At 40.1% G+C, this 15,683-nt stretch overlaps 1 protein-coding gene across 3 annotated transcripts; it reads left to right on the plus strand.

Annotated features, from left to right (window-relative positions):
- The first annotated feature begins 44 nt into the window (after positions 1-44).
- Positions 45-15,121, plus strand: appl2 (adaptor protein, phosphotyrosine interaction, PH domain and leucine zipper containing 2). 3 transcript variants are annotated; one of them, XM_041071110.2, is made up of 22 exons: positions 45-210; positions 3,208-3,334; positions 4,702-4,800; positions 5,538-5,597; positions 5,955-6,026; positions 6,776-6,863; positions 6,952-6,993; positions 7,066-7,124; positions 7,609-7,755; positions 8,028-8,110; positions 8,317-8,469; positions 10,046-10,234; positions 10,319-10,361; positions 10,520-10,576; positions 11,069-11,163; positions 11,800-11,955; positions 12,161-12,213; positions 12,346-12,520; positions 13,207-13,243; positions 13,541-13,696; positions 13,782-13,829; positions 14,191-15,121. In XM_041071110.2, exons 2-22 carry the CDS (start codon positions 3,278-3,280, stop codon positions 14,320-14,322), a joined length of 2,001 nt encoding a protein of 666 aa, XP_040927044.1. In that variant the 5' UTR covers positions 45-210; positions 3,208-3,277; the 3' UTR covers positions 14,323-15,121. The 3 variants fall into 3 exon arrangements, with proteins under 3 accessions (XP_040927044.1, XP_029008842.1, XP_029008843.1); XM_029153009.3 differs by lacking the exon at positions 3,208-3,334; XM_029153010.3 differs by lacking the exons at positions 45-210; positions 3,208-3,334 and adding an exon at positions 3,398-3,544.
- Positions 15,122-15,683: the final 562 nt, after the last annotated feature.

Here is a 15,683-nt window from a genome sequence, read left to right on the forward strand (position 1 = left end):
GGAAGCTTTGGTTTTATATAAAGGTAAAACATAAATGGAATGCTTTTAAGGAGCGTCGGAGCGTCACCTTGTGCGTGAGGAACATTCTGTGACTCAAACTGTCTTAAAACACAGACGCGCTCTAGTCACGTTCGTTTTACCACTCACTTGCATGAGCTGCACAGGCAGTGGGCGTGGGAAGCTGGAAAGGCCTTCGCCCGCAACCACGAGGTCAGTCTTTGGGCCACCTCAGGCCGCAGCAGAACCCGTCTACTCGGTCAGCTTGCAGTCACACGTTTGTGTCCCACACTAGTGCAGTCGTACGAGTTGAGTGCGTTACAAAGCAGCGGCCACCAGCGGGGCTCGTTTACGCAGCTGCCGGTGTTAGCTTGTGATGCTAACTTCCCTGTGCGGCCTCTGCCTCCAGCCAAGGCCTCGTGCAGCTACAGTACGTATGTTATTGTTGACTGTCACCCAACAGATTAGAGACTTATATTATCTATTCTCTTAATACTTTTATACTCAAGTACACTTAAATAGCCACTGAGGCCTAAGCAACAGGTGGCTAGTGTGAAAATAGCTACATGTAGCTTCACGTCTCTGTCCTAAGGTCAACACATTAAGCTATTTACTATATTTACTATATAAAAATATTTACTTAAGCTATATAAAAAATAGACATGATAAAATCAACATGATATTTTACAAGGGGCCTGTAGCCAGTACATGAAGTAAAGTCAAACTAAACACCCAGCTGCTGCCATAGCAATGCTCTTAGTCTTATAATATCACCTGATGCAACCTGCAATAACTAGAATTATATTTCTGAACCTAAAGTATGTATGGAAGATTAGCAATAACTACTGTAACTTGTCAGAAAGAGTCATTTAATCGCTTCCGGTTGCCAGCACTTTCTCTGCAGAAGGTACGACTCCTGAGGGCGTTTGTGATTGATCAGCTGAATCACTGCTATGTTTAATCCAGGCTGGTTCCACTGACCAACTTCAACTTGAGCATCTCTCTTTATAGGCCTGTCTTAGCTGAGCAAGCAAACACAATTAATTATCAAAGTCACTACTGAAATGCTTTGTCTGTGTCAGAGCCACCAGTCACCCAATTAAATGACACAAATCCTTTGGGGGAGAACAAATGTGCTCAGGCTTCCTGGGATCTTCAAGGGAAATTTACTAGTCACGGCTTGTCTTTATTGCCACACAACACAACAAGATGACTAAGTCAGTTATTGCTGGGACATAAATTGTCTGGGATAAAAAAAGGCAACAATTTCATATAGGTTGCATTTTGTCTTTAAGATATTTTGAGATTTTTGCAGCAAACTTGAGTTTCAGTTAATTTTCAGTTATAAAAGACAAGGAATAAAAGTCAACCTATACAATATTTTTCCAACCAACCTAAGTCGGACTGCCTTCAAGTGGCACACGGCTGAGCACATCATCTGTTTTTTAGGCAGCTCACTAAATTTATAGGCTTTTTGTCAAAGGAAGTAAAAAGTGCAATGTTTGAAACTAGCAATGTACTTTAACAAGAGTGGCACTAATGGCAAAAGAGTGCACTGAAAAGGTTTTTGTTGGTTCTAAATGGGAGGTAACTGTAAAGATGGATGAAATTCGGACATATTTTTTCGATGTACCCAGGATGTTTTTGCCATAATTATACAACTTGTTCTGATCGCTGACCCAATGGAAACCTGAGCATGAACCATGGGTTGTTTTTGAGTACCCATGGTACAGGCAAATGTTTAATGGAAACCAAGTGCTTAGCAGTAGTATTAATTTAATCATTATACATGACGTTTATTTATTTTTTTACTATGGATTACAATGAATAATTGTTACATCTGTACATGTTATTTTTGTTTTTTCTCACAGATGTTTTGTTGTTGGCCCACCACTAAATTGTACTCTTGGCACACACTTAAGTGGTAGGTGGAAATTAAATGTAAAAATAAGAGACATGACACAGGAGAACATGATCAGTCAGAACACCGGATAATTGGAAAGCACAAGAGCACAAACGACTGCCTTTATCATCTAGGATGAGATCAGTGAAGAGAAGGGTTTTATTTTTCCGGATGTCTGTAGCCTCAGCAGGAAGTGTGAAGTAATTAGACAGACGGTTGTTCCAAATATACTCAGTACATCTCATGCTCTGCCTGTAATCTTGCAATTATGACCTAGACAAAACAAGACATCAGGAGCATGATGATGATGATGGTGATCACTTCTAGAATTCTTTGGCAAGTAAATGTAGAGTACTTTGATGTTGTTGTATTCTGTAAATTCATTATTTTTCAAAAATAATTATCACATGTTTTGTTATATTTTGCAATTTAACATTATTGTCTTATCCAGAATTTAAACCTTTATCAAATGAATTAATTTTGTATTGAATTTGAGCAGAAGTAATTATTGACATATTGATTATTTTGCGAAAAGACAATCATTACAGCTGTTATGCATTAGTCAGGGCCAATTGTTGGTCTGGAAAGAAATGTGTGGAAACCAGATTTCATTAAGGAAAAGGCATTATAGGGTCAATAAGGCCTTTTATCTGTTCACCATAATTTTCTCTATAATGGACTCATCTGTTTTAATGGCAAGTGTGAGTGTCTCATTTTCAGATAATTTTCGTGCCATTTTACAGTTTCAAGAGCTCAATTTTCAGACACATATCATCAATAGCAACTCGTTTTTACTTCAGTGTTCCCATTTGATGATGATGATTTCTACAGCTAAGTGTAACTGTTTATGTATTTATTTGCAATGTAATGATGTTCACTGATGTGCAATAACTTACATTACAGTTTGGGTGTATACAAATATAACAATCAAGTAACTTTACTGTTTGTGGATAGTACACTAAACGCCAAATTACATAATACTTGGATAAATAGCAATAAACTTTATTATGTATGTTTATAAAAATGTCACTGCTAATCCTCCCGCAACCACATGATGTCACTGTTGACACTCAAATGCTCTAAAACCATAAATTAGTTTGACTCAGCTTCTGTTTTAATTATGTGCACAAGTCACCACATATGTACCATAAAACTAATTCGTGGACAGTAAACTAATCAAATATTCAACAATGCAAACAACAGCGTTAGAGTTAAACAGTATATTTTAGCCGTTTGTTGATTTCAACGGCCGGATGACGTCAGTCTGGGCCCGCCTCCAACTGCTACGTGTTCTTGTCTCCCCAAAGGCCTCTGGGAAACTGAGTCCACGCTCTAAATAATTCAGCTCCGATTCCCTTCTCCTCCAACGCTAGCAAGATGCCGGCCGTACACCACAAACTGCTCCTGGAGGACGCGTTGCAGGACAGTCCTCAGGTATGGCCGTGCAGGCTTTGTGTTTCCACACTGGGCTGGCATCGGAGCGCTGTGGACGCTGAAGTTAGCTTACTAGCCTCGACTATCCTCTTCCAGTGTTGCCGCTGGTCGATGACAGCTCTCAATTGACACATTGTTGTGGGAAACGTAATCCTGTCAGGAGCGGCTGCCCTCTCGTAAACTGCGCTCGACGTTCTGCTGCACATCATTGTGAGCGGCGTTTTTTGTTTGCGTCGTTTGTATTAGCAGCGCCACGGCTCGTCATAGAGTTCCCCTCTGTTTGTGCGACGTGATATTCAGAATGGATTCGGAACCACATAAATGTGAGATACGTCTCGCCCGTGTAGCTCAACCAGGGCCATTCAGCTACAACCGATGTGTTTTCTAGCGTCGTATTAACTTATATTTTCGAGATCAGAAGCTGTTCTGGAGTCAAACCGGGCCTGGATTAGAGGATGTGGGTGGGGGTTCCATTATCGGACTACTTGGAATTACTCCATCGCCTGCAACAGGGCAGTGTTGCCTAATGCAATAGGCTGTTTGATTCTTACAGCTATAAAATACGACGTAAAAGCTGTTTAGAACGAATATGAATGACCTTTCAGTAAAATACACCTACTTTGTTTTTGCACATCTAATTTAGACTGTGTTGCAGTATTTTAAGTGCAGCCTGGAAACTTACTTCTCTTCTAATGTTTCTGTCCTTTTGGAGGCCTTTGCTTGTCAACAGCATAATTGGATTATAATATTCTGTATTTCTATTAATGATTCCAATGAGAAAAGTCTTGACTTGAGAGTAAACAGACTTTATCCGATGGGTGTGTTCCCCTTTGCCGTATCTGCCGTGCCCTTGCTGCACCTGTTGTGAAAACCCAGCCAGGCTTTATCGTTTTGCATAGCCAGCCTGCAGTAAAATCATTGCTTTAAAGCTGTGTTAGCACTTCCAGCAGTGTTTTTTTCTTGGTGATGGGACCCTGCCAGTTGCATTTGTTTGGATTTGTTCTGTGGGCTCAGTGTGCAGCAGACTGAAGCTCAGAAACAATCAAATCAGCAATCATACCCAGCTCTGTCTGAATTGGAATGGCCTACAAATAATGTACTTTCACTTGAAATTAATTTGCTCATTATTTTCCAGCCTTTTAGTTACTTTCTTTATTAAATAGTGACAAATGCTCAATATAACTTTCCAAACCACAGCTTGATGTCTTGCTGGAAGCTTGCTTTGTTTAAATTTACTCCAAATCCCTGAGATATTTAGTTTACCAACATGTTGTATGTTATAAATTCTCACACTTTTGAGGCAGAACCCAGACAAACGTCTCACATGCTCACACCTGAACTCTGTTCGTCTAATATTTAACTTACAGACTCGCTCCTTGCTCAGCGTGTTTGAGGAAGATGCTGGGATGCTCACCGACTATACGAACCAGCTGCTGCAATCAATGCAGCGGGTGTTTGGAGCTCAGGTACTAAACAAAACCCAAACACCCACACATCTACTGTGTTCTCTGAGCTGTTTGTAATGGACCATTGTCTTGATTTTAACTGAACCGAAAGTGGTGCTGAAGTTCCAATAGACCAATGCAAACAAGGACATTACACACTTCTATTTGCACCTTATCACATGCAAACCGTTGAAGGAAAACTTACAAACTGAGATGTGTTTTTTAAAAATGGCTGAGATGCCTTATGTTTTGGCATTTAGGAAGGAACAAACCATTTATCAAGAGGAGGATATATGTTTCTTATATACTCCTTTTGTAAAAGCATTACATTAAGTCCATCACTATACAATATTCAGCCTAATACATATTGCTTGTTGAACTGCCAGACAGGACACAAAAAAGAAAAATGAAAAAAGTTTGTGTAACAAAATAGGTTAAATGGTCATATTAATAAAGAAAGAAACCTTTAACCCTCCCCCTTCTTTGCATTTGCTGGAAAAAGTGTCTAATGCTGAAGGAATGACATCACAAAGTGCTTAACGTTATTTTCTAAAAACATTTTCTGAACCAGTAATAGTTCACTTATACACATGACATCTACAGTATACAGTATGACCCATCTATTTGTGCTTCTTCAGAGAACTCTTCATTTGAACCCTGTTTATTCAGCATTTCCTAATAGTCTTTTATTATATACGGAGAACGAAAATGTCGGAACTTGGACAAATTGCTAATAATCCCGTTTTTATTTTTAACAGAGTGAGATGGGCTTGGCCACCGAGCAACTCTCGCAACAGCTCCTGGATTACGAGAAAAAAGTAAGTACTGTACTAAGCACGATCTGTTAAACTAAGCTCTAATGTGTTTCCACATGGAGTGAAAAGATGTGATAATGGGACCTGAAACCGATCTTACCTTATTACTCATCATTTCAAAACGTTATCATGTTTGCGGTCACGTGGTTGTTTCAGCACACACACCACCTTCTGGATTGCAGTGTGAGTTAGTAATGACCTGAAGTGAATTAACTAAGCAACCTCTCTTAACCACAACTTAGCCTAGCTTAATAATAGTGAAGTGCCAGATTTCCTTTCCTAGCTGCTAACATACAGTAGCTGTTGTCCTGCCACTTCATGCTGTGTCATGGATTGATCTTGTTTACTTTTTCTTTCTAGAATTTTGCCCTTGGAAAAGGCGACGAAGAGGTCATCACCACTCTGCAGAGATTCGCCAAAACAGTGGGAGAGGTAAGTTCTTTACAGTCTGTGGCCTGTGACACATACATATAGTGTACACATAACGTATTGTGGTTTAAGAGAGAGACAATAAACTCAGTACATAGGATACTGAGCCTGTGTTCCCTCAGCATTTCAGTGACAAGTGTAAGTCCTGAACTGATTGCATACAGTTTTAGAAATGATGCCTACTGCCAATGGGTAGAAGCATCAGTGGGTGACAGGATGGGTGAAGGAGTTCTACAGCCTTAAGTGTATAGACGAGCAGATGGGCCTGTCTAATTCAGCCATGGGAGTCCACAAGCCTGCCCAGTCAGCACTGAGCAAGATGGAGGACACACCCTCAACATGTATGCAGAAAGGACACAGGTTAATTTCACATAGAGAATTAGGCCTGTGGCTAAACCTAATTCTGTGAACTTTAGCACTTGCAAAATGAATCAAATGAATCTGGATGCCAGCTTGTTGGATGTAGGAGTATAATGTGTTGATGGGATTTGCTTGTGTGCGATATGCGGATGTTTGTTCACTTTTCCAAATGTGCTGTTCCATAATGATATACCGTAGGAGCAGCTGTGTCTTCAGTTACGCCACCCCGTTCACTGATTTCCAGCTCGCTGCAGGAATAGCTGGCAGAAAATGTCATTGTACAAATAATAATAAATGAAACCCCCCTCAAGATGTTTGGCAAGCTCACATCCTCTGTTTGTGTCCTTGTACAGCGCTTGATATTTGTGCGTAATCTGTTTTGTTCCGTCCAGCTGAACTCTCTCCACTCTGAGCTCGCCAACCAGATGGCTGACAGCATGGTCTTCCCCTTGATTCAGTTCCGAGAAAAAGACCTCACAGGTAGAAATGCTGGTGCAGACACGTTCCAAATGTAACAGTATAATTTCTGGGTATTAATGCAGTATTAAGATGTCAATCTATTTTGCAGAGATAAGCACCCTGAAGGAAATATTTGGCATTGCTACTGATGGTGAGTACGTTCACCGATTTCAGAAAATACTTACAGTTACTATTTGATCCTCATGCCTTTCATTTCTGGCAGAGCACGAAGCAGCTATGGTCAAGTACAGCCGATTGCCAAAGAAGAAGGAGAATGAAAAGGTAGCGTGAGTGGATAATGCTTTCACTTGTGGAGCGTTTCCCTATTGATCTTGGGCTGTATGAGTGCAGTAGTGCTCTGGTAATGCAGTGAGAGAGTGAGTGTGAAATTCAAATAGAGTAAGAACAAAAGATTCCTCAATTTCCAGGCCTCACTTGGGGATAATTCTCTGCTGTTTGCTTCGATCTATGTGACATGACTTGTTTTGATTGCATTTCTTATTTGAATGTGAAAGCATGTGTTTGCATAAAATGACTGCACATCCACACACACACACTGAACTCGTATGCAATGAGTATCAGTAAAATGTTGGGCTTCACCTTCTCATCCATAGTTTTCCTTAACATTTGTTATTTTCAATACTGTAAAACGAATGGTAAAAAAATGCTGAGAAATAACACTTTTGTTTACATTATGTAGTAAAAAAAAGTCACATTTTGTGTATTAGTTTCCCCGTTTTCCATCTTTAACTCTTTCTTTGGACAGCTGAAGGCAGACTTGATAAAGGAAGTGGCTTACACCAGAAGGAAGCAGCACCAGGCCTCACTGCAGTATTACTGTGCCCTCAATGCACTGCAGTATCGCAAGAGAGTAGCTATGCTGGAGCCCATGCTTGGATACACACAGGCGCAGGTACATGGAGAGTGCTACTCAACTGTTGACAAACATGTTATTCTATCAGTATACTATATGTATGTGTATACTATAACCACCCTTCTGTTATCCAAAGCGCTTTACACTACTTCTCATTCATACATTAACATTAACACACTGATGCCAGTAATGATGATTCTGTAAGAAAACTGACTTTCTCACATTTGACAAAATGCTAATAGTTTTTTTTTTTTTTATAAAAATGGTAAAAAAAAAAGTCATTCCAATAGTTATTACTTTTTGTCACTCAGATCAGCTTCTTCAAGAAAGGCATTGAGCTGGTGTCAAAGAAGATGGACAGCTTCCTCAACTCTGTGGAGAAGATGACACAGAAGTAAGAATCCCCTCAGTAACATTAGCTTTCATGTTGATGTGCATGTGATGATCCACAGACAGTTGAACTCACTGTGGTTGTTTCTTGGTGTGTTAAACCTGAATGCCAGCAGTTTTTCTTGGTTTTACTGGTGTTCAAGAAATAATAAGAGGATCCCGAATTAGCTGAGAAAGGCAGGTTTGTGTCAAACTTGTTGTTTTGATCAGTATCCAGGCCCAGCTGGACATGGAGGCAGAGGCCATGCGTGCATGCCAGAGGGAGCTTCTGTCTGTTGAAGACACCGTCTATACGCTAGACAAGGACACTGAGTCAGTCAATCGCACACTTATCCAGAAGGCTGGTTACCTCAACATTAGAAAGTAAGTTTATTTACGATCATAATGGCCTAGTCTGAAATCTGGGGAAATGTTATGCTCATGGACTGTGCAGGCAACTTTTCTACTCTGTTTTTCCAAAGCTTGTTCCTTAGCTGCTCCTGAACTTGAATGTGCTTAAATGTGCATTTTAAGCATTAGAGAATTTATTCTGGTGCCAGACATGCATGCAGCTGTAGAACACTGTCATTACTTAAATAATCAGCGCTAACAGACAAATGGTTTTTGCTTTTCTTGCTAAGGCTGCTTAAATTATGCATGAATACAGTAAACAAAGAGTGTGTCAGGGCACACGAGGTAGGTCAGGTAACATGTTGACAGGGCGCGCTGTCAGCTTATCGCAGAGTGGATGAATGAGAGGGGAAACTTCCCTGATGGCTTCAGGGGGTAGAACTGCAGCATAGCCTGCAATGTGATTTAGTGAAATGCCAGAGCTGTCAAACTCTGTCTCTCCCTCATATACATCGAAGGTCTTTGACAAATGTCTGTGACACCAGAGAAAAGGTTTCACAGGATGCCATTCTGTTTAATGACACACAGTGCCAGCAGCTTCAGACGCTTGTCAAATGGAGCTTGAGTCCAGAGAACATTTGCTTTTTCTAACGGCTTCACAGCAGCATGAGCCATGCGCGCCTTTATTAATCAAAGCGAATTTACTGGGGAATATTTTTTTTTAGGCAGAAACTAAAAGGAGGCTCACAGATAAGCAATTCAAAATGAGGCATACTCCTCATTTGTTATCTGAATGAAGTGGCTCAGCATTAAACTGCAGTGTCGTTTATTTATATTTATTTATTTGCATATGAACGATGATGCTGCTTAAAAAATCCAAACCAATATAAGCAGCCGTGAACAGTGAGTCTGTGAAACTGTTATGATTAATAGAAATGTACATAGTACAATGTGAACGGTGCCTAAAATAATAGACAATAAAAAAAATATAATATAAACAAATTAAAGTAAGTAATCTAAAAATGAGGTATGTGTGACTAACTAAGCCAATAGGCATTAGAATAGAATTAGTTACTAGACTAACTGAATAAGAGATTTCAATTTACACCAAGAATCTTTGTTCACTCCACTGGAGACATTCATTATTTATTAGTCATTACTGGAAAGAACAATTTTACCGATGAGTCCTAATGATGAGTAAAGATGTTTGTAAGTGAATTGTACTAATGAGAATTTAGCTGCAAGGAGCTTAAGAATACACTTTAGGATTAAGCGTAAATATTGGATAGAGTAAAAATCCAATATTTCAAATGATCATCAGTCCCATGTGAAGGTAAGCACACTGGTGCTTTTATAACCTAATTTAACTTTTCTTTAGCACGAGTGACAAAACTGAAGTGCTTTAAGAAATCTGATTTAGGCAGAATTAGTAAAAATCCAAACTTGGATTCTCAGTAAGATCAGATGTTGTATTTCTTGAATATTTAATCAGCATCTGTTTAATCTTGTCTATAACTGCAGGCTGTTGCCAATATCTGAGGAGTAAGTTATTGAACCACATCATTATTTCTGGACCTTTAACTGACTCTGCCTCTTCTGTGTGCTCCAGTAAAACGGGCCTGGTGACCACGGCCTGGGACCGACTCTACTTCTTCACGCAGGGCGGGAACCTCATGTGTCAGCCGCGTGGGGCGGTGGCCGGGGGCATGGTGCTGGACCTGGACAACAGCTCTGTCATGGCCGTGGAGTGTGAGGACAGACGCTACTGTTTTCAGATCACCTCCCCCTCTGGCAAAACGTACGTTTGAGTTCCAATCAGAGCTACGTGTAATGCTGCCAGGTGCATTTTATGTGATTCCCTTCAATTGTTTACTCATTCCAGGTCAATGATTCTGCAAGCGGAGAGCAAAAAGGAGTATGAAGAAGTAAGTGTGAAAGTCTGGTCATCCAGCGCATATTTAATTTTCATGTTTAGTTTTGTGCTTGTCACATCTGACTGGCCTGTTACAGTTCATTTCAGCCAAATGATTTCAGGACTGGTGGAGGAACTAAGGGAATCTGTTGTGCTGTTTTTTTTTTCCAGTGGATTTGTACCGTGAACAACATCTCCAGACAAATCTACCTGACTGACAACCCGGAGGTGAGGCTCTTATTTAATAGGACGTTACAATAACAATAATACAATACAATACAAATACAATAAGAAGAAACAAGTTCAGGGACACTGAAATAAAGTAAAACCTTCAGTTAACCATGAAAAAATGTTGTCTGAGTAAAAAAACATTCCAGCTGTTCCACTGTTGTCACATGGTGACACACTTTGCCCTTTTGCCTTGATCACCATTCATTCCTAGAATTTTGCATGTTTGCAGGAAGCTCGGCTCTATGAAAATGTTCATTCTCCAGATACAAACAGACTTTAACAGTGTCCACCAGCGTGTCTTTATTTGTATTAGTTTTAGAGACCTTCGTCCTGTTTAGTTTCATGTAATTAAACACTGGAGACAAAACAACTTATTCTGGAGAGAAAATGTCAAATTATTATATTTTTTATTTGTTAGAGATTAATACATAATGTATAGGCGTTTGTGTGCTGCTAATAACGCTGCATTGTCCCTGCTTGTTGTTCAAGGCTGTTGCCATCCGCCTGAACCAGTCTGCCATCCAAGCTGTCACCCCCATCACCAGTTTTGAGAAGAGACAAGAAGGCTCACCCAACCCTGACAGGTTAGAGGCAACGCTGCATATACTGCTGCTCCTGAAATCTAGAATCAGCTTCAAACTGGATTGGAAAATGACAGTTGAGGCTGCAGCATTAGGTTTCCTGTCTGTATGTGAAGTGCTTTTGAGTTTATCTTTTTAATGCAGTATTATTTATGAAATGCTGGGTTTTTTTGGGATGGTAGCACGACACCTGCCAATGCACATGTTTTGTGCGTCTGAAAGTGATTGTGACATGAGATCAGTTTTCTTTCAGAGGGGGAAGAAAAACAAAAGGTCAACCTGTGATTACTGAGGATAGTGATCAGTCAACTTAAAGGACATGGTGCACTTGTCCTCCCATAGCAGTTCCCAAAACCAAAAAGATGTTGTACATCATTTGTATAATCTATAAATTGCAAGTTATGGATTTCATTGATCTCAAGCAGTCATGGTGAAATTAATGTAATAACTGACTGAAGACTGATTATAAAACAAAGGTCTTCTGCAGCACCATGGACCACTAGTATGTATGTATACACATATACATATATAAATATATATAACAGAACAGTATTGTGTATGAAGTTATAACCTGGCTGAAAACCTACAGCAGTTGTTTATTTTTTTGATCTTCACCATTTATCTGCCTCATTCCTGCAGAGCAAAGCCAGGAGGAATTCACGCTACCAGCGGCGCTTCTCAGAAGACGGGGTCTGCTCTGGAACCAGAAGACCTCATCGCCCCTGGGACGCCAATTCAGTTTGACATCATGCTGCCAGCCTCTGAGTTTCTGGACCAAAACAGATCTGGGGGGAGGTGAGGGGGCTGTGAGGGCATGGAGTTTGTGCGGGTACATGTTTGCGACAGGCAGGGTTGAGCCTGTTGGGTGATTATGCTTTTTTATGGCTGCTTAATCATTTTTTTTACCACTTCTAGGAACACTGAATGATTTTTAATGGCTCAATGCTGAGGGTAATTGTTGTTTTGCTGCCATACTGAATGTTTGGTTCCTCTCTGACAGACGGACGAATCCATTCGGAGAAACGGATGATGACTGTTCTGCTGAAAGTGACGGTAAGCTCGTCCCCTGTCTTTAGCTCACACTGTCTTTTGGTGTTCACTCTCCTGTGTTTAAACTATTGGTTATAGTCCCTGGGTTTATGCTGCTGAGGTATATGTGGGGGTTATGTTTGTGTGTTTCCACAGACTCCCTCCTGCAGCAGGTATTTGTTGTGCGCTTCCTGGGCTCCATGGCGGTTCGCTGTGGCAATAACCCAGAAGTCATCTATGAGGCCATGAGGCAGGTGCTGGCTGCTCGAGCCATCCACAACATCTTCAGGACGACAGAGTCCCACCTCATGGTCACCAGCAGTGACCTCAGGTAGAGTATGAGATATTTCTTTGATTTTACATTATTGCAGCCTCTGTGACAGACAATGACAACTGACTTTGGGGTTTTAAGATGGTGGTGCTTTCTTACAGTAAAGGTCGTAGAGTATGTGTTAAAGAGCCAAAATAACCCCAGTGGTTTGTTAAACAGTATTTTTTAAACCAGTCTGAAACATCCCTAGATATCTAAGCTCATCTTTTAAAGACTAGGGTCATTTTTAATGCCTTTATGTTCTCATGTCTTGTCAAAATCCATTATTTGGCTCCAGATTCAGCTGAAAGACTCAACTAGAATGAAGAGTGCTGTGTTTAAGCTGCTTTAGCCTCTTTGCTCACAGTGTTTTAGTATTGATTTTTAAAGATTATTTACTTTTTAATAGTGTTAAAGCCCATTAAGGTGTTCCCTGTGCTGTATATTAGACCTGTTAGTCTCAGGTTACAAGCAAGCTGATGTGGTCCTGAGAAGCAGAGGTGACTGAGCATTTGCAGTTACTGTAGAAAGACCTGCCTGATCATCAGAAAATCATCATTATCAGAAAAGCAGCGTCTTATTTGAGTCTTTTAATTAATGTGGTTCGTCCTCTTGTGAAGCAACGTTTAGAATGTGTTCTATAATTATTATTAAAGTAGTACTGCAGTGTTTTTACCTTCCTTTAAAAGTTGGTTTTGCTTTAACAGGTTGATTGACCCTCAGACTCAAGTTACAAGAATGACTGTAAGTATCACAGGAAACTGAGTCACTGTTCACTTATGGTCATTTCTGGTGTAATGTTCTATGTAACTTGTGAATGATTGCAGTTTAGTGATAATAAACCTCCCTCTGTCTCTATTATATTGTAATGTCTGATTCTGACAAACCAGGATTATTTCCTCTGGGGTATGAGCCACCAACTCACTAATACATAGCTTCTCTAGGTGATGTGATCTGAAGTCATCCTGAAGAACATGTCTCAGTTTAAATGATATTTTTAATCATATTTATTAAAATTGTAACTCAATTGCAATTTCTCAGTTCCAGCTAGGAGAGGTGTGCCAGTTTGTAGCCCACCAAGAGAATGCCAGGCTGATGGGCTTTGTGGTGGAGAACCGAGATGGTAGTGACGCAGATGAGGAGGGAGAGCCCTCATTCAGCGCCTTCGTATTTGAGAGCAACACCGAAGGCGAAAAGGTTGGGACAGAAACGTTTGTTCAAAACAAGAACGATGTTAAGCGATGCACAAATTTTGAAGCTTCCCTGTTTTGTGTATATACAGATATGTTACACAATAAACTTGGCAAAGGACATTGCAGAAGCCAAAAAGGTAAGAGAAACATTGAAAATAGCAGTTAAAGTCAGAATATTAAACCTGTTTGGGTCTGTCAAGTTACATAAGGTCAAATACACATTATGCATTAAATGCTCCTAGACCTCATTATAATTTATAACATTTCCTTCTTTTCTGCTATGAAAATGTCAGACAAAATAACGCCAGACCATCTGAACAAATTAATTTTATTCATGTTAATTGGAAACACAGGGAGATGTTAAATAGTCAGTAGCTTAACAGTATTAAAGTGACAGTTAATGTATTCTAAATTAAAATGTACATGTCTGTGAGATGAGCACAATCCAAACAATAAAGCTAATCCTTACTTAGCATTGTTGTTTTAATTTTCTCCAAGGACCCAGAGGCTCTGGCCCAGCTAATGAAGAACATGCCCCTGACGAACGATGGCAAGTTCCTGCTGCTGGAGCCAGAGACGGACAACACAACAAACGAAGACGGGCAGGAAGACCTGGAGTCCGAAGCTTAGTTCCAGTCAGCATCAAACTACAGTCAAGACCGGAAAGAAGAGCTTCCCTGGATGAAAATGTCCTCGTGGAACACCAGTCCCAAGTCGGGTAATGTCCCACCCACAGTTTGTAGATGGTTTTAGTTTTTGCAGTGATAAAAGCAGGAGGTGTGGCAGTGGATCACCTGGTGTTTATCCATTCAGACCGCAGCAGCGCTTTTTGATTGAGTTTCAGCAAGTGGGACATTATATTAATCGTGTTCTTTAATATACCAGCCATCGAACTGGTGGTGGTCAATCATTCATGTGACTTTAGGTTTACATAGTTTGAATTCCTCCACTTTGACTTGTATGTACAGCTTTCATACCATAACATGGCATTTATTCCTCCTCTTTGGTTACACATACACACAGTTACTGCATGTCCAAGGTTATATCATAACACTTAAGGCATTAAGAATATGAAGGATTTGAGACTCTTAACTTTTAAAAACAAAATTAAAATTGTGTCTGTTTTCTTTGCTGAGCAGTGATATGTATCTTCATCCAGTGGACAGACTCCTGCCTCTGATGATGGACTTGGCATCTGAAAGATGTTAAGCATTTACACTAATCTAAATTACTTATGGTTGACAAAACCTTACTGAATAATACATGTCTTAACATAATCAATATGTCAGAACACTCTAAACAGTCTGAAGCTTCTTCAGTGAAATTTTAAAACTACTTATCACTTTGTTTCTTTAAAGCCTGTGTAAATATGAGCTGTGTCTATATGATGTTTAATCAGAGTCAGCTGCATTAAAAGCTTCCAGAATCATTTTGCTGACGCCGTGCATGATTAAATTATGACTCTGTCTCGTTGCCTTTGCAGGAAATTAAAACCGCTACACTAAGCTGTACTGCTAAGACGACAAAGCACTGGCGGATCTCAGAGGGGTATTGAGTAGTCACTGGAAAGCAAACCCTCCTCATTGTTCATGTTATTCATAAGAAAAGTCATTCATTTATGGATTCCAGTGCAACTTTGTTTCGTTTCAGACCAGTCCAGCTGTGACAGTCATGTCATTGGCCAGTGAAAGCTAAAAATGCACTGTCAATGTGACACGGATTGACTGTGACTCAAAGCCATGTCAGACACATTGAAGGCTCTGCTGGACAGACAGGAAGCAGCTTTGTAGTAGTGGTGAGTTTACAACCCAACAGGATTTCTTCAAGCCAAGTAAAAAGCCTCATTGGTAAATACTTTAAATTGTGGAACCTTGAGTTGTAAACACATCCAAGCATCCGTTATCTACTGCCTCAAAAACCTGCAATGCTTTAGTTTCCTGTTGTAAGTTAAGGAAAGGGTAGTTACTCTGTCAGCATAGCTCTCCTACAGT

Source organism: Betta splendens, chromosome 6 (assembly GCF_900634795.4).
Source record: "Betta splendens chromosome 6, fBetSpl5.4, whole genome shotgun sequence".
Taxonomy (NCBI): Eukaryota; Metazoa; Chordata; class Actinopteri; order Anabantiformes; family Osphronemidae; genus Betta; species Betta splendens.